This window comes from Centrocercus urophasianus, unplaced genomic scaffold (genome assembly GCF_019232065.1).
Source record: "Centrocercus urophasianus isolate 14NV4802_14NV808 unplaced genomic scaffold, USGS_Curo_1.0 seq_16, whole genome shotgun sequence".
In the NCBI taxonomy this organism is placed as follows: domain Eukaryota; kingdom Metazoa; phylum Chordata; class Aves; order Galliformes; family Phasianidae; genus Centrocercus; species Centrocercus urophasianus.
Window position 1 is genome coordinate 41667752 of NW_024884711.1, and position 25679 is coordinate 41693430.

Here is a 25679-nt window from a genome sequence, read left to right on the forward strand (position 1 = left end):
CTATGTAGAACTGCTGACTGTTGCAGCTCTTGTGGTGCTATGGAAAGGCATGGTAGTGGACTGTCTATCTGATGGTTACTGGTCATGTTAGTACCCAGTCTTACTTGCTTACCACTCCAAGCCTGGTTCTCATTGTGTACAATCCCGTGGGAAAAGACCTGAAAGTAAATAAGGACTGTAAGAGTTGCATTTGTGACTGTAGGGCAAACCTTGTCAAACTCAGCCTTGTTCAACGTCATTTGCTGAATCCAACAAATGAGTTTCTTCTGCTTCCTCACAGTTAAATTCTTCTGTATTCCTCTGGAAGTGGTTTTTCGTACTGTTTGGGTTTCAGCTGGGAATGGACTCTTTCCCCACCCCTGCCAAGAGTAGTGGAAGCTGGAGATGAAGAGCTTGGTTAGTATGTAGAAGAGAGCACCTGTGTGCCAGAGCAGCTGCTTAAGGGGGAGGTTCAGCTTTGATTCTATAGAACTGGATTCAAGAAACTGTGCTGAGCTACTCTGGCAGTATTTTCTCTAACAGTAGATAATTATGTTTGAGCAAATACATCAAACAAGGAGTTTTGGAGCTGATTGCTTCCTAATGCAAAGTTCCTTGGTTAGTAGTTATTTCCAGTTTGTGGGGCTTTTTCACTCTGAAAAAGCATAGTGTATGCCCAAGTTCTTCCTGCACATTTATTATAGGGCTTAAGGGCTGTCTAGTAGAGATGTTAACTTTGTTTGAGTTCTGGGTACCTGCTGTGAATAACGGAGGGCTGAATTGCTTTGAGAGCATAATTAATAATAATGCAGTTAACGACATACTGCAGCAAGTGTAGAGATTGCATGTGTATACATCTAAACTCAGACAAAGGCAAAGCTGATCTAAGTTTATATAGGCTGGATGCTGACTCCTGGCTACAGACATATGTTTAACAGGGGAAAAAAGCAATCAGACCAAATGAATCCTGACTTCATGACTGATGGTGTGATGTTTGTGATGTGGTTTGTAAGGTAGTTTGGGTAGAGCGATGTGATTGTGCAACCTGCCTGCTGCCTCTTCAGGAGATAGAGGGCTCAGAAAAGTAGACTGGACAGAAATGAAGTCAGAGCCTTTCTAATATAAGGAGCTTGAATTAGTTAAGCCTGACACTATTTTAATTTCAAACTGGCTTTGTCTGTATAATTGCAATTCAAGTACTCAGTATGCATATTCAGTATTTATTAAAAACCAAATGCCTGAATTGTAACTGCTCTATCCTGAAATCCCTTCTCAGCAAGGGAGAAAAATGCACTTTGTGCTGTTTAATTTGCAAGGAAAGATGAACAAAATGCAAAGTGCAGAACTATGAACTGTCTGTCTAGATTGGAAAGTGTGAATTTGAGTTTTGCTTGAGGGATGTCCTTCTGCAACGGTGTTGAGTTGATTTGGCATGCTTTTAACTTCTTTTTTTTAAGGTTCTTTAAATAAAACAAAATGTTTTTACTTACAGCACTTGAAGAATCGGAAAGTGACATTTATGTGCGATTCATGAGGTCACACAAGTGTTATGACATTGTTCCAACAAGCTCTAAGCTTGTTGTTTTCGACACTACGCTACAAGTGAGTATTCTTCTTTCAGTCTGCCTTTCCTTGCAGTTCACTTTTTGAAATGGGGGTGTGTTTCCTGAGTGTTAAATGAAGTATTGTCTCCTATAATGCTGTACTTTGAATATGAGAACCCCATGTTGTTTCAGCCATGTCTTTCACATTGTGGTGGTGGAGGATCTTGGAGGGTGGAGGGGAGGGGGAATTCTTGCTGAACAGAGTGAGAAGATATAATTGGCAATTGTAATCACTGATGAGATTCTGAAAACCCCAAATTTATATTCTTCATATCTGTCAATTTGTGGAAAGATATCTTACATAGAGCTCCACGTCCAAGAATTAAATTTCCAGGTGCTCTGAGCCTGTTCCTGCTATATTGTTGAGATAAGTTAGGACTAAAATGGGTGGCTTAATGATGCAAATTACTGCATTCTCCAGAAAATTTTTGTTTTCAGCTTTTCTTTTTGCTTTTAATCAGTAAATCATCATCTGCTAGGCTCTTGGCTCTGTGGGAAGAGCTTATTTGCCAAAAGATGGCAATAGCTGCCTGCTGTAGAGATGGGTAGTCTGTTTTGCACTGTGGTGGAACGCTGTGGCTTTCTTTATTTCCTTGATTTTTGCAATCAGTGTTTTTTGAGGTGGATTTTTTTTTTGCTCTCCTTTTAATGATGTTCCAGTTCTGGCTTAAATGAGCACATGAAGTATTCTTGGCATGGAATGTACCGCTCAGACTACAGCCTTCCACTGTCAGGAAAAACATTTAATAGATCCTTGATCTCAAAATGTTCCCAGAACCATCTTGTGTATCAGATAATAACATGTAGTGCAAGATCCTTAGTATTGTGGGCTAAAAGATGGAAAGCCTACTTGCACAACAACTGAAAATAATGTGATACTTGAGAACATTGCACACATTGACTTCTCAGCTGTCAGTGGTCACCTGGGCCAAAGGCTTGAGCTGCATCATCGTTGCAGTTAGAAAGATGAACTTTTCCTCTTTATTACGAAAACCAGTTGGTGCTGGAGCCAGTGGGGTGAGTCACTCATTGCTTTTGGGTTCCCCGAATCTCCTGGTGAATTGCAGGAAGTGTTTTTAGATACCAACCATTCTCACTGGAGCTGTGTTGAGTAGTGCTATTAATGTAAAGAAGTGGTTTAATCTCCTTTTAGTGAGCCAGTGTAAGGTAACGCTTAGAGAAATGGTTCTAGTGAAGAAAGTAGTGAATCTTAATCCTATAGGAAAATAGGTGACTCAGTGAAAAACATTTTATCTACTCTCTACCAAACCCCTGTCTTTGGGTTGCCTAATAGTGACTGTGGATTGCAGCTGGCAAAGAACAAAGGACATGCCTTGGCCTATGATTATGGGGTCATTCTCGGTAATAGAAAATCAGTTTCTCTTTTAGTAGCTTAGAGCAGTCCTCTGAAACAACAGCGTCCGTGAGTCTTGACAAAGGGAGGTGATCTTGTAGATGTGTCTTCCCTGGATGTTTCACTCCTACCCACGTGAGTGTTTCTCCTAATTTAAGATCAAACAAAAAAAAGCCTGGTGCCTTGAAGTTCCCAGATCTCTCGAAATTTTAATTTCTAACAGTGAGAATGCTTAAACAGTACATGGGATTACACTAAATGAGGCAGAAAGGTACCAGCAATTGATGGAAGAATGAAACAGTGGAGCTGCATCGTTTTCTCATGCTATCCTTTGGAAGACTGTCATTGGGTTTATATCTGACTGCAGTGCCCTGTCTCCCTCTACTGGGCAGAAATCACAGCATTTACCCTGCAGATCTGTACATGAGATATTATAGAAAGTATTTCAAAACTGTTGTTAACTGTAGGGAAAACTGGAGCTGTTTTATCATGTGACATAAGCAATACCAGTGAAGCAACATCAATAAGTGTTAAGTCTCAGTGTTTTTGGAGGGGTTTAATATGAAGATTTGTAAGGAATCTTCCTTTATCTCTGAATAAAAGGACGTGGTAAGGAGCAAAGCTGACAGGAGGCCTTAAATAGCAGTATTAGTAGTTAATTGGGAATGGGCTGACAGTCTCTTCAGTCCTGGTATTGGGCAGAATGCTTGGGGGCCTCTTGATTCCAGCAGCTACCAAACATCTCACTTCTCCTAGCACAGCACTCCGTCTTGTCAGGAGTGAGCTTGTGCCACTGGCACCTTTGTTGCACTGTTGTGAAAGCAGCAATAGCTTGTACACTTCAGTTAGGTGTGCTTCACCAGGAGAACGTGCTGTGTGCTGCAAAGTTGAAGAGTAGATATGTTAAATAAGTAGTAGACAGAGCTGTGGTCTGCTGACCAGCCTGAGGCCAACTGGCACAGCTCCGTTTCCCCCGTATAGCAGCTTATATTTCTTCCTACACTTGACTGCCTACCTGAAATGACCCATAGCCTGTACTAACCTTGAGAAATGGTGACTGTAGCTGGGAAAGTGCTAACTGACACAGTTATTGAGTGACAGTGAACTGTTCTTTTACTGTTTTCTACCACAGTGCAATTGTAGCCTGTAAACAGTTGCTCCTCAAATGTATTGAGCTATGCCTCCATGCTACAGCTCTCCCCTGCCTGACACCCCTGACTACTCAAGAGAAATCCCTGCCTTTGCTTTTCCCAGAGAAAAGAAACTTTTAAAAGTCTGATCTGAGCATGAAGAGTTGGAGTTGAGAGACCATGAGATGCTACGTGCTACCCCGTGAAGTTTGCCAGTTCAGCTTTGTGAACTGAGAGGAAAGGAGGCAAGCTGCAGCAGTATGCAGCTCTCTGTGATAAACTGCCCTTTGAAATTCTTGCACATCTCCCAGGATGCAAACAATAGAACAAAATCTTCCCAGCCCCTTTGGGAGGGGTAGGAGGGCTGTCCCTTGAAGGGCTACTCTGCTGTCAGTGAAGGACCTTGCTGTTCCTTTTTACTTCAGTAAATGAAAGGTGATCCACATCTCAGAGAACACTGAGCTGGATGCAGTCTGGCTGGTTACCTGCATGTGTTTTCAGCACAGTATCTGGGTACTCTGTGTGTTAATGCATTTAATTTGGCAATATTCTGGGGAAGTAGCATCATCCAGATCTGCATGTGCATTTTATTTGATGGTTTTAACTGACAATGGGTGCATATACTGATGCTTAAAGCAATTTGACTTCTTTGAAACTCACAAAAGTGCTCTGAAAGGAAAATACCTGTTTCAGTAATTCCTGTATTGTAGTTAAGTGTCAACAAAATGTAGCACTTCTTCACATTCTGTCAGTCAGATGAGTTTTTCTCTGTTGGTAGTACCATCATATACTGATGTGATTTCATTTTTCAGTGTTATTGCCTAAGCTTGACTTTGTTATACCTTCTTTCCAACAGAAAAATTTATTTCTCCGTCCTACTGTGAGCTCTATTTCCATTTTGAAAGGAAATGACTCTCAGCATAGCATATAGCAGTCTCTGCAGCTTAGCTCTCTAATCTTATTTAAGGCCAGATTTTTGCTCGGCCTTCAAACAAATTCATTATTTAAACATTTTTTGTCTTTGAGAAGGATTAGCTTGTTTTGTAACACAGACTAATTGACCGTCTATAAGAAGGGTAAAAACTAAGTTGCAAGGCAGGCATTTTCAGGCTGGATGTGGCTCTGGGCAGCCTGGGCTGGTGGTTGGTGACCCTGCCCATGGCAGGGGGTTGAAACTAGATGGTCTTTGAGGTCCTTTTCAACCCAGGCCATTCTAGGATTCCGTGGCTTCTTTGCTATGTGTCAAGCAGTAATTCACAGTTCCAGGAGTGGCATAATAGCATGCTTGCTGGCTGTGTCTTGGCTTTTGTTGGTAACTATCACATACTTTGAAGAACTCAAGTACTTATTTTTCTTCTGCATAACTAGAAAAATATTTGGAATAATCTTCTGGAAACTTATTTGTTTTAACAAGCTGAAAGTAAGTATATCTTCCACAGAGCAAGGGATTCCACACTAGAACAGCACAAGAGGCTTTGTATTTCTCTTTCTTGTGCTGACTTGAAGTAAATGGGGTTCATTATTCTTGTTCCCTCCAGTTCATTCTTGACTGGGGTGTTCCCTCTCTCCAAGGTAATGAGACAGCAGGCTTCCAGAAGGAATGCTCTAGAATCTTTTGCTTCCAGAAGCATGCAGCAGTCTCAGGGTCTGCTGTCATAACAAGAGTTCTCACAGCCTTACAAGGGGACTGTCTGTGCCTTAATCGGCTTGGAGGTTTTTTTTCCCTTTGAGTTTCCTAAGTTTAAACTGTCTGCATTTTTGCATCCCTCCTTGCTTACTCATTCCACAGAGCTGTAAAAAGAGCAATGCATTAGTTTCTAGCTGGCATGTGGGCTGAGACAGGCCACAAAAAAGCACCCTTGAGATCAGGCCAGAATCAGTAGCATAATACTGGAAGGCTGTTTTTCTATAGAGTTGCTCCTGTACAGAACAAGCGTCAGAGGTCGATGCCTGCAGCTCTCAGGACCAATAGGAAGCATTCACTCTTTGATCTTGGAGAAAGATATTGCAAGTTCTTGTGTACCAATTAAATGGAAATGTCTTAGTCAAGACAGGGTGTAGCTGGAACACTTGTGCTTGGCTCAGTGAAAGTCATGCATTGTTCTTGCTCTCCCTGCACCACTCCTGCCAGGAGTGGCAGGTTCTTAATCTGTGAAAGAATTTCTGTGCCCTTTCCAATGCAGCTGGTCCAGTGGCTCTGCCTGTGAGGCTTACTTTCTTTCTGACTCCTAGCCCACTAGTGTGGCATATAGTAACAAAAATTCTAGCTTGAAGTGATTGCTTTCTTAGAAAGCAAACTGATGGCTTTCAGTTATTGAGTACTGTATAGATAGGTGATACAGATACAGCTGCTTTAAACCAGTTTGGATCACCCAAGAAAGGGAGAGATCACAATCCAGTAATAAAGAAGGAATCGCTTCCCCTTTCCCAAGGAACAGGGCTCACCAAACACTCCAAAGGAGGTGATCGCTGAGTGGAGATGTTCCCCTTATGGCTGCTAGCCCTTGAATGAGGTTAGAGAGGGGTGGACCCAGGGTTGGCCCCTTCTGGTCACACAGGTGTATTCCTTCCACTGGTTCAAGCCATGACCTAATGGTTCCCATACCTGTACTACAAACTAGAAGGCTCAGTCTCCCCTCAAATAGCATGGAAATAAGTATCTGCAGAGTACTTCACTAAGGTGGAATAGTGGAGTTGACTAATCATGCACCATTGGCTGTCTCGGAGAAGTCTTGATGGAGCTGTATGTAGTGTTAGAGGGAAGATAGTGTAACCAGCTATTAAAGGCTGTGGGCATACTGATATTCAGTGTCAGTTAGGGCTTTGGTTTGGTGTCTGTAGTTGGATTAGACCTTCTCGGTGCATATGTGAGATAGGGGAGGATATCTATGTTGGCAGACTAATTGGGTAAAAATGTAGAACGTGTACCTGCATCCTGTAACTGAGAATGAAACCCTACCTGTCTTTCCCATGAGTTTAAACTTGAATCATCTAATGAAGCTCCTACATTTTAGTAAGCTCTCGATGACCCTCAGTGCATCCCCTAAGAGTGTTTCTATTCCATGCCCTGTGAGTGGAGAAGATAACTGATTTGTATTTGTGTAACCTTTCCAAAATTCGATGAACTGGAGAAGCTGCTTACAAATGTTTGTTGGTTGGGGATTTTCAGGTGTGGGAGCAAACATAGCCTTTAAGTTAATAACAGGTCTGTATAATTCTTCATTACTTTAGCGGAAGGTGTGATAAAGGTAGAAGAAGAAACTTGCTTCAGGACCTCCTTGGCCCTTGCCCTAGGCGTAATTTGCTATTAACTCCTTAATTAGGCTCTTTTTTTTAAAGGCTTAGTACATCTAATGAGGAAATGCTTCTACTAAATACATTGAGTGAAGAAGAAAGTAACTAGAAAGTAAAGATGAATGCAGCAGTCATCATGCTGAGATTGCTGGTTGTAGTCTTGCATACAAGCCCCAGTAAGCCAGTTAATAAGTACTGGACTGTATCTGTATGATGAAAAAGGGATCTGGCTTTTGAAAACAGCTCCTTTACAGGACTGTATTTTTATATAACTTAAAAATAATTAAAAATAAAGTGAGTTGGACAGCTAAAACTTAATTTGAAGAAAAATTGGAATTTTACATTGTTTAGTGTCCTCCACAATGTTTTGCTTGACACTTCTTGAGAAACATTCAGACAAAGCAATTAGAGAAACCCTAAAAATATATGTATTTCTGTGGAAAATTAACTGTTTACTGATAGTGGGTGTCATTCCTAGATTATAAATTAAGATATGCTTTTCTGAGTTTCCTTCTGACTGCTTGGAGAGCTAATGGTGAGATTCCCAGGATTCACCTCCCTGAAATGTCTTTGCTTCGGATTGATTTTGGGGAGAATTACTTCATCCTCAAAGGTGTTTTAAATGTCGTTGCCATCTGGGTGTGAATTAAGAGATATTTACTGTCTTATGTTGCTCTTGGATTCTCAAGGTGATGGATGTTTGTGGGCACTGGAGATGAATTCTAAAGTCCTTTTTTCCAGTTTAGCTTATCAGAGAATCACAGAGTGGCCAGAGTTGGAAGGGACCTCAAGGATCAGGAATCTCCAACCCCTGCCACACGCAGGGCCACCAACCTCCACATTCAATACCAGACCAGGCTGCCCAGGACCCCAACCAACCTGGCCTTGAACACCTCCAGGGACGGGGCATCCACAGCCTCTCTGGGCATCCTCACCACTCAAAAATGTTCATGCTTTAGAAATAAATCACTTGGAGATTATAACTGTGGAAGAGGGGGATTCCTATATAGTCTTCTGTGGGAAAGTTACGCTGTTTTCAAACTTAAAATCATGTAATGGTGTGAGTTGAAAGGGACCTTGAGGACCATCTTGTTCCAACCCCAGCTGCAGGCAGGGACATCTCTTGCTAGATCAGCTTGCCCAAAGGCTCATCCAGCTTGGTCTTGAAGATCTCTGGAATGGGGCATCCGCAGCTTCTCTGGGCAGCCTGCACTAGAGCCTCACTACCCTAACTGTGAAGAATTTGTTCCAAATATCTCATCTAAATCTACTCCTTTCTAGTTTAAAGCTGTTACCCTTTGTCCTGTCATTATACACCATGATAAAGAGTCCCTCCCCAGCTGTTCTGTAGGCCATGTAGGTGCTGGAAGATTGCTGTAGTCTTGTTGAAGCCTTCTCTAAATCACATCCTGTCTCCATAGCTCAGGTGCTCTTGGCCTCTGAGCATCCCTGTGGCCTCCTCTGGACCTTCTCCAGCCCCTCCATGTCCTTGGAAGGGGGTCTCTAGAGCTGAACATGGTGCACATGTGGGCCCTCAAGAGAGCAGAGCAGAGAGGGACAGTTTCCTCTGCTGGGAAGATGTTCTTGCAGTTAGACAGCATCAGGCTTGCATCTCATACATCGGTTGTGAGTGTTTTGGTGTTTTTTGGGTTTTGTTGTGTTTTTCCTGTTCCCCATGTGTGCCAAGACGTGGGCATCCATAGGACTAGCTGTGCTGCTTTGAGAAGTATAGTTCAGATTATGTTCGGTGAAGAGATCTTGCTCCATTCTTTGGATATTTGCATCAAAAGAAGTTGAAAGGCGATCAGCTCATAAACACACCTAAACCAAAGGAATGGAGTGTAGGCTGCTGAGGTTTTGGGGTTCTTTTGCAGTAGAGGGATCACAGCAGAGGCCTGCTGTTTTCCTAGTGCAGCGAAGACTGACTGTTCTACTTCTGATGTGCTTAGCAAGTAGGAAGTGTTGAAGTATAAATGTGTTTTGGCCCCAGAAAGGAAAGAAATATGGAAAGCTTTTATGCCTTCACTCTACAGCGACTGTGCAAAATGTGAAAAACTAGGACAGTCATAAAATCATCATAGAATCACTATACAGCTTGGGTTGGAAGGGGCCTTAATGATAATCTCATTCTACACTGCTGTAACAGGTGTGACACCCACCAGGCCAGGTTACTAAGGGCTCCATCCAGCCTGTCCTTGAGCTGTTCCCCTTTGTCCTATCACTATCAGATAGGTTGGTCTCTGTCCTGTTTATAAGTCTTCTATAAACAGTGAGAGGCTGCAATGAGAGGGCAGAGCAGAGGCTGTCAATCACTCTGCACTTCTCATTGTAAGCATACGAATGCTTTTTATCACTCAAACGTGGAATCTATTTTCCTTTTTGTGAGGAACTGTGGAGGCCTAATGCTAATAGACAGCTCAGCACTACTGTGCTGCTCTCTCGCTCTTCCTCCTCAAGAGCACGGGGGAGAAAATACAATGGAGAAAAGCTTGTGGGTTGAGATAAGGACAGGGAGATTGCTCGTCAGTTGCTGTCACAGGCAAAACAGACTGCATGAGGGAGATTAGTGTAATTTATTACCTATTGATAACGGGCCAGAGCAGTGAGAACTAGAAGCAAACTAGGGGAATGAGGGCTGTGGTGAGTCCTTAATGCTTCATCTTATCTGTTCCTTCGTGGTCACTCTCTGCTCCTGTTCCATGTGGGATCCCTCCCATGGGATGCTGTCCTTCCCAAACTGACCCTCTGTGGGCTTCCCACAGGCTGCTGCTCTTCAAGCACTGCTCCAACATGGCTCTGTAGCACAGATCCCATCCTTCAGTCACTGCTCCAGCACAGAGCCCCAGGGGGGTTGTTTCCCCAGACCTTCTGCTCCACTATGGGCTGCACATGTAGCTGTGCTCTGCATGGTGTCCACAGGCTGCAGAGGTCAGTGTTTTCATTCGTAGGCTTCTCCTGGGCTTCACCTTCTTTCTTCAGCCTGCCCTTCCAGAGCACAACCAGCGTTAATCACTTTGGCCTTGGATAACAGCCATACCACAGGGTCCTGGAAGATCTCTTAATGCTGCTTGTGCTGCTAATCTTTCCTGTCATTCCTATGCTTCACAGTGGCAGATTTGGAGTTGCTGTGTTTCTTACTTCTCTTATCTTCCACCTTTTTCAAGTTAACGTTGGCACTGAGACCACAGTGCTGAGATGTCTCCTTCAGCACGGCTTTGTGCTCTGCTGTGCTCTGCGTTCTCCATTCACCACCAGGTTCCCATTACAACCTTTCTCCAGGATGAGAATCTTTCTGCTGGGTGAATGAAACAAATGATTGCAGTGTTAGCAGTCACCCTCATGATGGGGCAGGCTTGGTGGGTGAGTTTGAAATCCATTGGTCGCTTATGAGAGCAGTTAGATAAAACAACATGTAAATGTGTGTGTGTGAGGCAGGTTGGTGTCTGTGGGATGCAGCTTGTCTCAGTCTGAGGCTGGTGAGTCGTGCCCCAGAAATAACTGCTTCCCCTGTTGATTATGAAGAAATGAGGTGAATAAGGTCAGCATGCATCAAGTCCATCTTGAAATCTGAGCAGACAAGGACCATCTTTGAACGGTTCGCTGTGCTTCTCAGAACCACTGCATGGTTAATAAGGAAGAAAGTGCTTTTGTTCTGAAATGTTTGTATGTGGCATTGAACAGCAATGCTCTTTGGGACCTGGCTACAGAACAATGGCTTTGGGAAGGTGGGGCCATTCCAGCATTCTACTTGAGATCAGGGGACCACAGCACAAAGCTGGCTCAAGCGAGCAGTGCTGGTGGAGCTGGGAACTACCAGTACTGCTGGAGGTCTAATGATGGCATGTGCTGGAAATGTTCAAAGGCTGCAGACTGTACGTAATCTGAAGTAAAGGTGCTTGTGGATATTTTCTGCACCAACATCACTGAAATGTCTGCGTGTGTTGGATCAAAGCCCAGCTGCACAGCCCAGTGCCTTGGCTGCCCACCCAGCAGTGCTTTGGGCAGCTGAAATTGGGAAATCGCAGAAAGTGTGAGTGGGGGACTGGATGCTTGCACTTGCAAGCGGTTTTAGCAAATAAGAATGAAGTTGGTTTTTGCTTCATTACAACCTTATTTAAAGAAGAGACAGGTATTAATGTAACTTTAATTGTTGGCATTATTTGAAAGGTAACTATATAACACTTTAATGTATAAATCTGGAGAGAACAGTAGGGCCATTGCTTAAGCTGTGGTTTAGGAGGAAAATATAATATAATATAATATAACATAAGCATCTCCTACTAAGTTTTCATTGAATTGTAGAATCACAGAATGGCCTGGGTTAAAAAGGACCTGAAAGATCACCTGGTTTCAACCCTCCTGCCATGGGCAGGGTCACCAACCACCAGCTCAGGCTGCCCAGAGCCGCATCCAGCCTGGCTTTTAATGCCTCCAGGGATGGGGCATTTTGGTGGTAACTTATTTTAAAAGTTTAATACTGCTGGTCCCAATCTGAACTCACTGGCTTTTAAAGTTTTGACTCCACTATCTTAGTAGTTGTATCATTTCAGCAGGTCTCAGTTTTTCCAAAAACCGTCTTGTAAACTCGTTGGGATGGCATCTAACAGAAGATTTGGGTTTCTTTGGCACAAATCGCTTGCTAATAAATCAAAGAACCAGGGCAAGAATTAATCTTGCATTTTTACCAGCCAGACGCTTTTCTAGATGGTGTACTTTGGTGCTGCTTTGTCTGAGAAAGAGTAGTAATAGCATGAATTTGGAGATTGCCTGAAGCATCTCAATCTTAGTGTTGTGCTAGAGCTTGACCATCTGAATCTTGCGGAAGACTTGGGATGTGAGTTGACAGTGACCTCTTAAAATGTGTGATAGTGTTATGGAAAGATACAGAAGCTGAAGGTTCCCAGCTTTGGGCACTCTGAAGTGTTCTTTTTTTTTTCTTTCTTTTTAATGAAGGTTCATTAGAACCAACTTAATTTGCCCCAAGGTGGAGTCAGTCTGTGTGACCTCACTTCTGTCTCCTATGTGCTCTCCAAATATTGCTGTTAGCTTTTGCTGTGCTAACAGCAGGCGTGATGTTGCTGTGTGGGAGCACTTGGTGCATCTGCCTGCAGGGTTTCATTGTGGTTTCAGTATTCCTGTTGAGTTAGCGTGCTCCTGTGGTGCATTTCCTAATGCTTGTTTTACTCAGTACCTCCCTGTGTCAGTAGGGTGCCTTAATACCTCTGGCACCTTTCTATTTAACCACTTTCTAGAAAGTTAGTGCATGCTGTGTGCACTACAGTCTTATTTGTGGTGCTTGGTATTTTTTTCCATACGGTTTCTTCAGTTTCAGTGCAGATGAGGGGTGGATGTGGATCATCATTCCTGCTCATGGATGATGTGGCAGAACGATCGGTGAGTTCTGAAGGCAGCTTTGAGAGCTGAGCTGAATCAGGGGAGCAGGTGAGCTTGTGAGCAGGGCAGAGGCAGACTGGCTGTTGAGAGATTGCAAGAAATACGGGTTGCTTTCAGAAGTCCCACCTCAAAGGCTGGGGTTTGCATGCAAGTAGGGCAGCACCACGTAGCAAAATGCTGAGTGTGAATTACAGAGCTGCAGGAAGAGGCGTTGCTTTCTGTTGCAGACTGAGAGGCTTATTCACTTCTAGAAATTGAAGCTGATAAATTATAACTAAGTGAAGTCAAAATAGGTGTTACGCTGAATGTGGTATTACACTGGCTTTCACCTGGAGGGCTTTGCAAACTTCCTCCGGGTAGATTGCACTGAACAGTAGCAGACTTGCTCTTTGCCTACCTGTATTTTTGTTTGTTGCTGCTTTTTTGCGTACAAATTCCATTGACGTGAAGCCCTTTTATTCCTGGCTGTTGTGGAAAGGAGCCTCTGAGCACGGAGCTGTCAGTGGATGTTGAGGTGTCAGTGTGTAAATGCTGTCTGTTCAGCTCGCGATCATCAGGCGATTGCAGCTGGTACTTCTGTGCTCTTTGGACCAAAGAGCAATGCCATGGATGTAGAGATACTCGTTCATCAGAGATTCTCACGTGGCACATTCGCATAACAGAACAAAACAGGTCTGGTTTTGCTGAGTTTTTTAAGCCTTCTATGGAAGTAAAAGGCTTTAAGGTTTTTGTTTGGCAGCACGTGTGGTTTTTGTTCTGTTTTGAATAGCAGCTACCTCTTCATAACCGTGTTTTTTCCTAGTAACTGTGGAAATCCTTCTGCTGCTGTCTGGTGTGCTAAGTTAAGAGCAAAGATTTATGTCGCTGTTCACTCTCTTTGCAGGTAAAGAAGGCCTTTTTCGCCTTGGTGGCAAATGGTGTGAGAGCAGCTCCACTGTGGGAGAGTAAAAAACAGAGTTTTGTAGGTAAGTTGTTCTGACATAATTGAGTTGTATTTGAATTTTCAGCGTGCTGCACTGTTGTGGGAGGTGCTCTGGGTTTAGCCATGGTCTGACATCCTAAGCGATGCTGCTGGGTTTCTTTGTTTTCTCTTGTGAGGCACGAAATGTTGTTAGCTTGCATAGTTCTGCTGTTCTTTGACAATCACAGTGACTCTTTGAGGTCTTGAGCTTCTGAAATTTGTTATCTAGTGTATGCTTTTCCCTGTGCACTTAAAAATAACCGTAATGGTCACAAAAAAAGAACTGTGGAAATAAGAACTATGGAAAGAAAAATGTAACACCGATGTGCTTGTGGTTCTCTGCGTGTTCTCAGCAAGGTGCACTGTGAAATCACTGAGTGCCAGAACTAACTTGGAATGCCATGGATATTATATCCCACAGTGGAAGAAATAGATTTTCTTTTGTGAGACTGAAAGAAGAGGAGAAGCACATAGGTTGTGGCTTTGAATGTTAATTCACAGTTGTATATTTTTCTTGTGAAGTTTTGTATCAATGTGAACATTTACATACGTAGCAAATAGGCAGTGTGTTGTGCAGATTTATTGTTAATTACATTATAGAGCATGACTGTAAATTGAGAAAATAACTGAACTTTTATGTTTGAAGTGTATGTCTGAAGAACTTTCTTTCTGTATCACTTTTTGTAGGAATGTTAACAATTACAGATTTCATTAACATACTGCATAGATACTATAAATCTCCAATGGTGAGTATGATGTTAAGCCTCTATCAGTTGTCATACAGTATAGAAAGTGAAATATCAAACTGCTTGAAGGATGGACGGTAGTTATTTTAAGTGTCTGGAAGCTTAGGTGTGTCATGAGTACACTCAGAATTTTTTTGAGAGAAAATGCTTTGCTCAAGGAAGTAGAATGGTGTATGGATACATCTATTCAATTCCTGGCTATAACCACTTAACCATTAAGGTCCTATGAGCTTGGGCAGGTAAAATAATTTTCTGCTTCTGTTAGACATGTGTAAACATGAGGAATTTCCTTAATGAGCACTGCCATTTATTGTGTTTTGTGTGGTGCTTCACCATGAGAGCCTTGGGGTTGGGTACAAGCTCCATTTGGAATTGCAGCTATTGTCTAGCGCTCTTGGAATGAAGGACCTGCAATAACCTATTTATTAAAAACTAGGCAGAGTATAAATGTATGAAGGTGAAATACTTGATTATTGATCACTGTATGTGTTTTTGTCCAGATTGTTTCAAAACACATGAATTAACATTAATCAGAACTCCATGTAAATGGACATTATCAAACAATATTGTATTCAGGGCTGGAGAGTGCTTGAAATTGTAAGAACAAGTTAGTTGTATTTAAAAATCAAATATATGGCTACACAGTAGCTGGTGTGTTTTTATTAATTTATACCTTTATAAATAAATCAGCATTGTCTCATAACTGATAGAGAGTTATTCTGAGAGGAATATGTGGAGCTGAGCACAAAGCTGGCTTGTGGAGCCATGGGGGAATTAAGAGGTAACTCAAATCTTGAAGTGGTGCTTTAGAAAGAATGAGTTAAACTAGTTGAACAAACGCAGAGGTTTTAGTTGTGTGGCTGAGTTACACAATCAGTTGAAGATCTCTTGACTTCAATTAACTGTAATTTAAAAAATTCCCATTGGCAGTCGGTTGATGAGGTTCTCTTGCTTACGTGTTCATACAAACATTTACATCCCTTTCTTGTTCCTGTCAATGCCAATTCCCCACTGAATTAAAATATACATACTGTGTTTTAGTAGCTAAAGAATTGGCAGTTGGATGGAACAGGCTTCTGATGTATTTGGATGTGGCTGGATGTGACTCTGGGCAGCCTGATCTACTGGATGGCAGCCCTGCACATAGCAGCGGGGTTAAAACTAGATGATCATAATGGTCCTTTTCAACCCAGGCCATTCTGTGATATCAGGCTTCTCAAAGTCAGGTGATCATGTCTGTTCTTGATATTTACGGTGATATATCTTGTCACATAACCAGTGCTCCTGTGCAGTTTCACTTATGGTCTAGCAGTTGCCATTCCTGTTTGTGCTATCTAACATGCTGTTGTGCAGAAGTCCGTAGAAGAGGTGGTGCTAAACACAGCCTCTGGGCTGGGGAAGGGTGAATAACTGAGAATTGGCAACATCTGACCAAAGGGTGACTGATGCAGTCTCCTGTAGAAGAAGAAAAAGAAATAGTAGATGTTCGGTTGGGGGATGCTCTAGTTCTACTAAGTGCAATTGTGCTGAAAATTCAGTTTTTAAGTATTTTAATCACTCCTAAACACATCACATTCCTCACAGTGTGAAGCACATTACTGTTCATTAGCTAGATAATATTCTTGAATGATTGATCAGGAAAGTTCAGGTACGTTCATCCATATGGTGTCATCACAGAGCTGAACTTGGCCTCATCTTCTCAGCAGCTGAGGAGTTCTCCTGTTCCTCTCATCACTTTGGTAGACTGAACTGTGCTCCACAAGCTTAGCTGGCTTCTTTTTTAATCTTTTTTTTGTTTGTTTTTTTAAATGCCCTAAAAGAAGTCTTTACTACTCATCTGGACATCTTTTATACCACCCAGAAAGAGTACATTGAGTAGCCCAATTGTAGTATGGTAATTTAACACTCTTTGAAGGGTGTCAGTTCCAGTGTGATCCAAAAATGGTCTCCATTGGCTCACAGAAGAGTGGAGTAGGTTTTGTGGAGGCTCCTACCCTTCACCTTCACACTCTTCAGCTCCATCAGGCCTTACAGAGGTACAGGCAGAGAGGAGCAGTGTAGAAGGCAACAGGCTGCTTTGGCCTATGCTAGGGCAAGCACAACTCTTATCTGTTGGGAGTGGCTGGCTTGCAGCTTGGTACCTGAAGAGAAAAGCAGCTTCTGCATCTTGAGCCCTTTCAGAGAACCATGAGCAGTGTGGAAGGAGCTAAACCAACTGCATTTTTGTTTGTAGTTCAACAAATGTAAAATTAATCACTTTTTAGCATTAAGAGGTGATTAGGATAAGCTCTTGTTCAGGTGTGTGAGGGATTATCAGAGATTTTACTCTGGGTGATTATTTCAAGGTGAGTCTAGAAGAGATCTGGGCTATAGCTTGGGCAAGTGAAACATCTCTCCTGTCCCCTGAGATGTGGTCCTGTGTGGTATTCCGCACCGAGCAGGATTGCACACTTCTGTCTCAATATTGCCAATAAATATTATTCTGGTCTGGGCAATCAGTTGGATTCTTGTTAAATTGCCCGCAATGAAAAATAAGGGAATAATTCAGAGATAAACAATATTGTTAATTATTTTGGCTTTAAAATTAATACCTTCCATCTGTTGTAGGTTCAGATCTATGAATTGGAGGAACACAAAATAGAAACCTGGAGGGGTAAGTTCATTTACTGCTCAGTTGCTAGTTAAAAGTCTATCATTAATGTTAAGTACAGTGGATTTTTAATTAATCATAACATATTTTTCTCCACATACTTTTTAATAGAAGCAGGAATAATAAAAGCTTGTCTGCTTCTTCCTGGGGCTCATTTTTTTTTCTACCTGAAACAGTACATGAACTAGAACGATTATGCTATATATTGCTTCACTACTTTTCCCTGTTCAGTACCATCTTGATACTTTCTTAAAAAGAAATGGAATCACACCAGGGGGTGTACTGGCCTCAGAGTGATGTCTGTACCTGGAATGGGAATGTAACTGAACCTGGGTGCAGAGTGAATAGATGGCTGTAGGTATTGAGTGAAGTGAGAGTTGAGCAGCAAGCCGTGCCTGAGAGAGCTGCACAGTATGGTTACAACACTCATAGCATGTGGGGGATGTGAGCAGAAATGAATGCAGCCAGGAATCTTTGTGAGGAAACGGACTGCATGCTGTGTTGTAACATAGATCAGCCCTCTGCACAAACCAGTCTGCTCAGAAGAGATTAGCAAATGGTTTGCTGTGGTTGCAGTGACCCCTGGTGGTAATTAGCTTAATCCTGTTGGAATTTCAGCCTCTGTTGTTGACGTAGAAGAACATGCACAGGTGGTAGGGTATCTATAGTCATTGTCTCCTCTGTTCGTTTAATTTTGTGCTAAGGAATTCATGAAGTGCTTTTATGAAACTGCTGATGCTTTCCCACAGAAATGGTAATGGTTTGCTTTTCTATGCACAGAACTTTATTTACAAGAGACGTTTAAACCTTTAGTGAACATCTCCCCAGATGCAAGGTAGGATTTTCCTTTCCATTTTGCTTAACTTGAAAGAAACGAACTCCATTTCAACACTGAATTTGAGTCGTCTTTCGCACAGAGAAACAGCTTCAATTGTAAACTAGAGCAGGAGAGTGAACTTCTGATTCTTGCTTTTAGTTTCTGGAATAGGATTGCTTATACCATTTAAAGTAAGCTGTAGTGATTATCTCAAAGTAATTGCATGTAATATCCTCAGTAGTATTGTTACTGTTAAGCCATGAACAGGTTATTCAGTTTTGTCATAAGGATTGTGTCTGAATGGAGCTGCTTGCATGGAATATCCTAGAAAACATAATTTGAAAGGCCTTAACTTCTGTAACATTTAAAGGTAATGCAGTTAACTGTGTCCCTTCTATGGGTTTGTAAACCTGTACATGCATCACTTGATGTTACTCTTTCTTGGCAACCATTTATTTTAAAATATGCTTTTCTCCTCAGCCTTTTTGATGCTGTATATTCATTGATCAAAAACAAAATCCACAGATTGCCAGTTATAGATCCCGTCAGTGGAAATGCACTTTATATACTTACCCATAAAAGAATCCTCAAGTTCCTCCAGCTTTTTGTAAGTACTTCTGTTTTGCTTTAACTGATATTTTCCCTCTACCCACTCACCTTCAGCCCAGGTAGACCTCTCCAATGTTAAGCAACGTGTTCAGAAACTTCATGGTAATCTTCCATGTTTGGGCACTCTGTTGTTCCTTCGTGCATCTTTTCTGCTAACAGAGAAGCTCAGGTGATGCACTGTAGCCTAGACATTACCTTTATTTGGTTTTAATCATCTGAAGGCAAAGAAGCAAGCACCAAACAAAAAACACCAGGGATATGTTTTGGCTTTTTGAGTATCTTGGTATCGTCTTCTGGGTGATCTCAGCTGCAGGAGCTGTTTTGATTACATGAGTAGAATAATGTCTCATCTCCTAGAGCCAACCTTCACACAAGTTACTGTACTGTATGTTGGTCACAGGAATGGACAGGAGGCAAAGCAATCAAAAGAGTGTCAAAATAAGCATGCAGCATCTCACATCTTTGCCTTCTCTTTTCAGATCAATGGGGATGACATAGTTTAGGATCCAAAGATTTTAGTGATGGGCCATTACAAAAACTGACAAGCAAAACAGCTTAGATGTGTAGTCTCGATTTAAATCTTGCTGGAACAGTACTAATGCTTCTAGATCTAAGCTTGTTTTGGCTTTAGCTAAATCTAGTAACAGATTATTGTAATGATCTGTAACAATTGTTTGGAGTCTCAAGATGGATGAGTGAATATGTTTCCTAATTACGTATGGAAAACTCGGTAACTGTGGTGTGTCATGCAGAAAACTGCATTGTGTAAATACATTCATCTGCCCTTCCTAGATGTCAGAAATGCCAAAGCCTGCCTTTATGAAGAAGAATCTGGATGAACTTGGAATAGGAACTTACCACAACATTGCCTTCATACATCCAGACACTCCTATCATTAAAGCCTTGAATATATTTGTAGAGAGAAGGATATCGGCTTTACCTGTTGTGGATGAGTCAGGTGTGTGTTGATTCTGCTGTACACAAGTGTGTAAGATAAATGCTGATGAAGCCTGGATTGATTTTATATATATATATAACATTGTGTGTATATATGTAATTTATATATATATGATTAGAATACGTAGAATGATTATGCAAGATAGAGGCTGACAGACGTGGAAGATTCATCATGGGTGGCCAGTTTTGATTTGTTTTTTTTTTTTTTGTTTGGTTTTTTATCTTTCCTTCTTGATCTCTCTGTATCATTACAAAATAACAAATGAAAACAGGACACAAGAAAACTTTCTATTGCAAACACTTTATTAATACATGTTTTTCTTTCTAGGAAAAGTTGTAGATATTTATTCCAAATTTGATGTAATAGTAAGTATGCCTTTTAAATTCTATTGTGTTTTTTATGTAGTGAGCAATTGGAAATTAATGTGCTAATATATAAGTTTTTATTGTACTTAATAAAATAGATGCAATGTGTGTCGAGTGGTAGTTCCAGCACAGTCCAGGAGAGGGAGTTCGAGCCTGCAGATAGAAAGGTTGAAGAAGACTTACCGTTTGTTTTCCACTTGGATCTCTAGTGGATATGCTTAGTAGTAGGATCTACTTAATGGGTAGAGTTCAGACTAGCCAAAATATTGTCCTCACCTGGCCTTTGAAAATCAAAACAAATGGTTTGTTCTTCTAGTATATTCTGAAACCTATAGAGCATCATCTTTCCTTTTTTCCTTGTGGCAGAAGCAGGATGAGTGACATCAAGCCAGATATTAGATAACGAAGTAAGGAGACTTTCATGGGCCTAATGTATAGTCAGAAAACATTATTAATCAATTAATGCAGTCGTTCTATGATCTGTAATGTAGTTGCACCTTTGACTGTTCCTAAAAACTGCAACTGAAGAGCATCTGCTTTGTTTGATATGTGACTTGGAACAGACTCAGTGTACCCCCGAAATGTGTGTCTACTTGGTGCCAAGATATTTGCTTTGTTGAGTACTTTATCACTAAGTAGTGAGCAGTGTGCCTTGTTTTTCAGAACCTTGCTGCTGAAAAAACCTATAATAACCTAGATATCACGGTGACACAAGCCCTACAGCACCGTTCTCAGTATTTTGAAGGTGTTGTAAAGTGTAGTATGCTGGAAACACTGGAGACCATTGTTGATAGGATAGTGAAGGCTGAGGTGAGTTTGCCACTGTTTTTTTATTTCCCCTCCCTGTAAAAGTTGTGTGACCAAACTAATAAATAGGACAAATTTATCCTTCTGGAATTACTTTGGTTACTTGAAGAAAATATGTTTTGTTCATGTTTACATATGTAGGGATCAGTTTGATTTCTTGACTTACATATACTTAAAAGAATACAAACTGTGAAACAAAGCCAAGGAATAAAGTCTCACGAAGAACTTGTTCACCAATTGTCTTGTAAATGACTCAGTGCTTTTTTCCTGTTCTTCTTGTGTGGTTTATCCTCTGATTTTAGTTCTGGGAACCTTCTTACACATAGATATGAATGACTCCTTCAATTCTACAACATTTTTTTTCGTCTTTGGGGCCATAACTGTACATTTGCTTAATATGAGCAGAATTCCCATGTTGTAAAAAAAAAAAAAAAACCCTCAGAACTTCCATTAGGTGATTTTGACACAGTTTCCTGCATCAGCTTGAGCTTCTTCCTGAAACTCAGTGATTTTAGCATTGCTGATGCACAGATTCCAAATGTGGCTGATCTAATTAATGTCTTCAGAAGCTTTAGACATTTGGGTTTTCAGAACAACTCCTACCCTTTGGCTCAGTCTAAACATAGTGAGGCTATGCAAAAATGAGTCAGTCAAAGCCACAAGGGAGGCACTAATTGATGCTATTTTTAGCTGCCAGACAAAATGTTTGATCTCACTGGATGTGAAACAACTGCACTGTCCATTCTTCTTGAATTCATTACACTGAGAGAAGAAAGAGTGTGTGTGTGTGTGTGTGTGTGTGTGCACTGAAAATATCACCAACATAGATTTGGTAGAAAGAAAATGCAAAACATATTCTCCCACTTTCCCCCTCTCGCAGTGTTTCCTCACAGTGTCAGCTGAGTGTGACTCTGCAAATACATTTGAGATCCTCTTTTTTTCTTTTTGCTTTATCTGACTGACGGCGAAGTTGTTGACCTCCACAATAAACTCACATCTGTATGAAGTCAAGACACTGCAGCTTTCTTGCTGTCACTTCTGTGAAAAGATGAGAAATATTTTTCACTTTCTTCACAATTGCATTTGATTAGTTAGACTTGAAGCCCAAATTCATTTTGGGTAAGAAGTAAAGCAGTACCAAGGTCTCTACTTGTGACAGACGTCCTCCCGAGGATGACCTCTTTATGAGGTGGCTCAGCTATGACCCTTTGGTTGCACAGCTCCCAGCTTGAGCTGGGTTGCAGTGCTGAGATGAGGGCACTCTCCCATTCTGTAGTATTTTCAAGGCATAGATCTTGGCTTGTCTGCCATTTCAGGTATGATTTTATTGCCGTCAGGCAGCTGTGTGCCTTTAGCTCTTACTTCACATCAGGAAAATCTCTCAAAATGTTTTCCCTGCTCACAGGTTCATCGTTTGGTGGTAGTGAATGAAGCAGATAGCATTGTGGGTATCATCTCCCTTTCTGACATTCTACAGGCTTTGGTACTCACGCCAGCAGGTATGGATGTTGCATTCTGATGTTTTCCGTAAGTCATTCATAGTGCATACAGCTTGCTGGTCTTAGCTGGTATGATAACAAATACATTGCTGATTTAAAAGTTGTGTAAGTTTGATTATACTCTTCAAATAAGTGTTTCACTTCCCTGCAAGTAATAGCTAACAAAGTGCTTAATTGTCAGTATTTGTCACTTTTTGCTGTGTTAGAGATGTCACACCAGAGTGAATTATTCCAGTAGAACTCTGATGTATCACTAAACTTGATCAGGTTCCCTTTAACCTATCAGCACATTTAATTTTTTCTGCTACTTTTACTTGGATTGTTTTGTTGCTTTTTACTTTTGCCCAAGTTACTGATCTGCTCCGTGTTCTTAACTGGAACTTCACTTTGGTTGTGTAAATGACTTCAGTGTCACAACGACTAAAGCAAAGTCCTCCTCTGGCTTTGTGAGAAAGACAGACAGAAAATGTCTGAAGGTCACAGTTTTGCCTTCAAAATACCAGGTTGAGGAAACAGAGCTGAGCATATCCTTGAGGGGAGTTACAACCACTCCCGTACTCCAGGTCATGTGCTTCTGGTGCTTAGCATGTGGCAGCTTCTCATGAGATCCCTCTGTGAGCTGCTTTATCCCATTGATCTGATGGGAAACTTGGCCAGCAAAAAAGCTGTGGATTCATCAGGTGTCACAAAAGAGCCTAGCCCTAGAGAGCAGGAGGTAGCACAACACACAGGCAGGGCTGTGCTGCCAGCAACGTGGGGTGACAAAGTAAAGATGTCTGCAACGTAGGTCTAGTTTGTGGAGTTCAGAATGTGATTCACCTCTTACAGTGGATGTGTGAGGACGACCAGGTAAATCATGCCCTGTAAATGCCCTTTTCCTGTTACTGACCAGAAAGAAAAATGTGTTGACTGACAGGAATTGAGACTGGTGTGCAGGAGGGGGGGGGTGGGAGGGGGAAATCACTTGTGACGTGAAAAGTGGGTGAATGTAATGGATTTTTCAGTGTTTGTGATGACGTATTACAAACAGTTGTTGGCAAGAGCTTCTGCTCACTGGAGCTGGGTGCCGAAGCCAGCTCACCTTAGGGGTCACTCATGGCCCAGCGTGTAGGCAGTGCTTGGAGAGGAGGCGCAGCACTATGTGGTTCTGCTGAACAGCTCTTTTGGATTCTTACTGTAAGCAGAATCTGCCCCTGAGCCAGAAAAATCACTCAGTGCAGTGTATTTAAACTGAATTCCTACCTTGTGGTTTTTTTTCCCCAAGTATGACCTCACTTTTTAAGAGCACTGTGATGATTAAACTTGGCTCCCTGAGCAGATGGACAGGCTTGCAGCATGGCGTTTTTGGGGAGCGGTACTTCAAAGGCAGTTGTGACTTGGAGAATTACCCTGCCAATGAAGTTAGAGGCAGGCCTCCAGGCCTTCTTCAACCTGTGTTAGCATTCAGCAGTCCTGAAGCGTGCTCCTTATGGATGGAGTCCAGTCCTATGGTTCTGGTAACATGGTCAGACAGTACTTGCAGCGTTCAGAACGAGCGATGCCGTTCCATGAGGCAGCTGCTGTATGCATTAGGAAATCACACGTGCTTTCCTCTTCTGTTAACAGGTGCCAAACAAAAGGAGAATGAAAGTGAATGACTGCTGTGAATGTATAAACGTTTGTAGGAGAACTTGAACAAAGTTTCTGGGTCAAGTTTGTCTCGAGAACAGTGACTGCAATAGAACAGAGCAGGATGGTTGAGAATGTGTTTTGGGACTTAGTGATGGATGATGAGTCTATTCCCCCCCAGTGATGTCGCAAAAAAACAAAGCAGCATGACAAAAGCTTATGTTACAATGTAGGCTTGTATTTCAAAACGTCTTCAGAACATTTGCTGGAAGACTTCACACGATGTCCTTCATTAAAATGCACTGTATTCTGAAACTTTTTCATTTTGTATTTGACAGAAGTCACTGGTCAGCAATGGATATATGTGACATAAGGCAAGTGTATGGCATATTCATATCATAGTGCCTTATGTCAAAATACAGCAATATGTCATCACTGTTGCCCATCACTGTCAAAGGAAGTATTGTGTTAAATGAGACACTGTATTTGAATGTGAAAGTCTTTAAACCTAAACCAAATCAGTTTCAGTTCTCATTAGACTTGTCATAAAAGCTGTAATTTGAATATCAGTAGACTTCTTTAAAACTTTAATGACAGTTTTGTGTTAAATGTCGCATTCTGAACCGAGTTGTAAAACGAGACTGATTTTAAAAACAGCTTTATTTATTTTTACTTTCATGACAATTTTTTACACATCTTTGGTGGATAGCTAAAATTTCACCATATCCATTAATAAACTGTTGATTGTTATACAAACCAGTGGCAGATTTTCTCATTATTTACAACGTTGGAGTTGTAGGGCTGTTGGTCAGTCCACGTGAGTGGAGTTGGAGATCCCAGCAGTGCTCCGTGCTGTGCTGTGCAGGCACCGTGTGGGAAGGGACGTGCCAGAGAACCAGACTTTCCACTGTGGTGAAGATGCAAAATGATGTCTGTACGACTAAAATGCAACTCTGTATTGTATGTGATTTGTACAGAAGCCGAGGAACGAGGAAGGCCGTGGGGTTTTGCTGATGTAAATGTACTGTAACATTTGATGATGAGATTTTTATAATTGTAGATGGAAGAAATTAAACCCTCCAACATCCGTTTGGTGTTAGCGGCTCTCGCCACGTTTTTCTGCACGTATGATGTATGTGTGTTGTGGGTGATGTAAGCTCCACACAGATGTTCCCATTTTCCTTCAGCTTATGAGGCAGCTTGTGCTGATGGCATGGTGCAGGTAGTGCTGCTTCTGGCAGTGCTGTGTTTCCAGTGGGAACGTGGCCCCAGAATAATGGCACTAGGCTGACCCTTTATCTTTCCATGTATAAACACTGAAGCAAAAGGTGAACAATTTGCAGTTTGCTGACAACATGTGAGGTTTTTAAGAGCAATGGAAAGCCCTTTCTTCAGACCTCGCTTCCTGCAGGAGATTTTGGAACAAAATGTGTGAAAGTTTTCTTCCTACTGATGTTTTTAATGTGTAAAAACGTTCTTGTACACAGGGACAAACTATTCTCTCACACTCTCATTGCAAACCGTTGTCTTGTCCAGCATCTTTTCTGACTAAGGACCTGCCAGCTGTGCTCTCTGTGCTTCTGAGAGGCACAAAACTGAGAAAGCAGCCACCTGGTGGGGCCAGCTGCTCACTGCTGCTGTTACAGACCAGCAGCTCAGCTCGCTTGTCTTTGCTGGGGAACCAGAAATAGCAGCTCTTGTGCTTCGTGAGCTGTGTGGAAAGGGATCGTTGGTGGTAGATTGAAATTTCATATGGTCATCACTACCTGTAAATGCCATCCAAGCTGCACAGGTCTTCTTGAAAGCCTGCTTGCTGTTCCAGCACCAGAATTACAGCCAGCTGTAGAAGATATGGGATGGAATTGCCTAAGTGCAGCACTCTATCTCACTCTGCTTAGCACGAG

General features: G+C 41.8%; 1 protein-coding gene across 5 annotated transcripts in view; it reads left to right on the forward strand.

The window, feature by feature from the left end:
* The window catches only part of PRKAG2 (protein kinase AMP-activated non-catalytic subunit gamma 2), a 183169-nt gene extending 158638 nt beyond the window's left edge, over positions 1 to 24531 (forward strand). For 4 of the 5 annotated variants that reach the window (XM_042816533.1, XM_042816532.1, XM_042816535.1 and 1 more), the window contains 11 exons: positions 1472 to 1581; positions 13639 to 13720; positions 14404 to 14462; positions 17070 to 17115; positions 17893 to 17947; positions 18410 to 18536; positions 19331 to 19496; positions 19824 to 19861; positions 20525 to 20671; positions 22074 to 22167; positions 23773 to 24531. In XM_042816533.1, the coding sequence (XP_042672467.1) occupies positions 1472 to 1581; positions 13639 to 13720; positions 14404 to 14462; positions 17070 to 17115; positions 17893 to 17947; positions 18410 to 18536; positions 19331 to 19496; positions 19824 to 19861; positions 20525 to 20671; positions 22074 to 22167; positions 23773 to 23804 (956 nt within the window). In that variant the 3' untranslated portion in view covers positions 23805 to 24531. Of the gene's footprint in view, positions 1 to 376; positions 397 to 1471; positions 1582 to 13638; positions 13721 to 14403; positions 14463 to 17069; positions 17116 to 17892; positions 17948 to 18409; positions 18537 to 19330; positions 19497 to 19823; positions 19862 to 20524; positions 20672 to 22073; positions 22168 to 23772 lie in introns of those variants that run through there. The other variant, XM_042816536.1, reaches the window with a different exon arrangement.
* The last annotated feature ends 1148 nt before the right edge of the window (positions 24532 to 25679 follow it).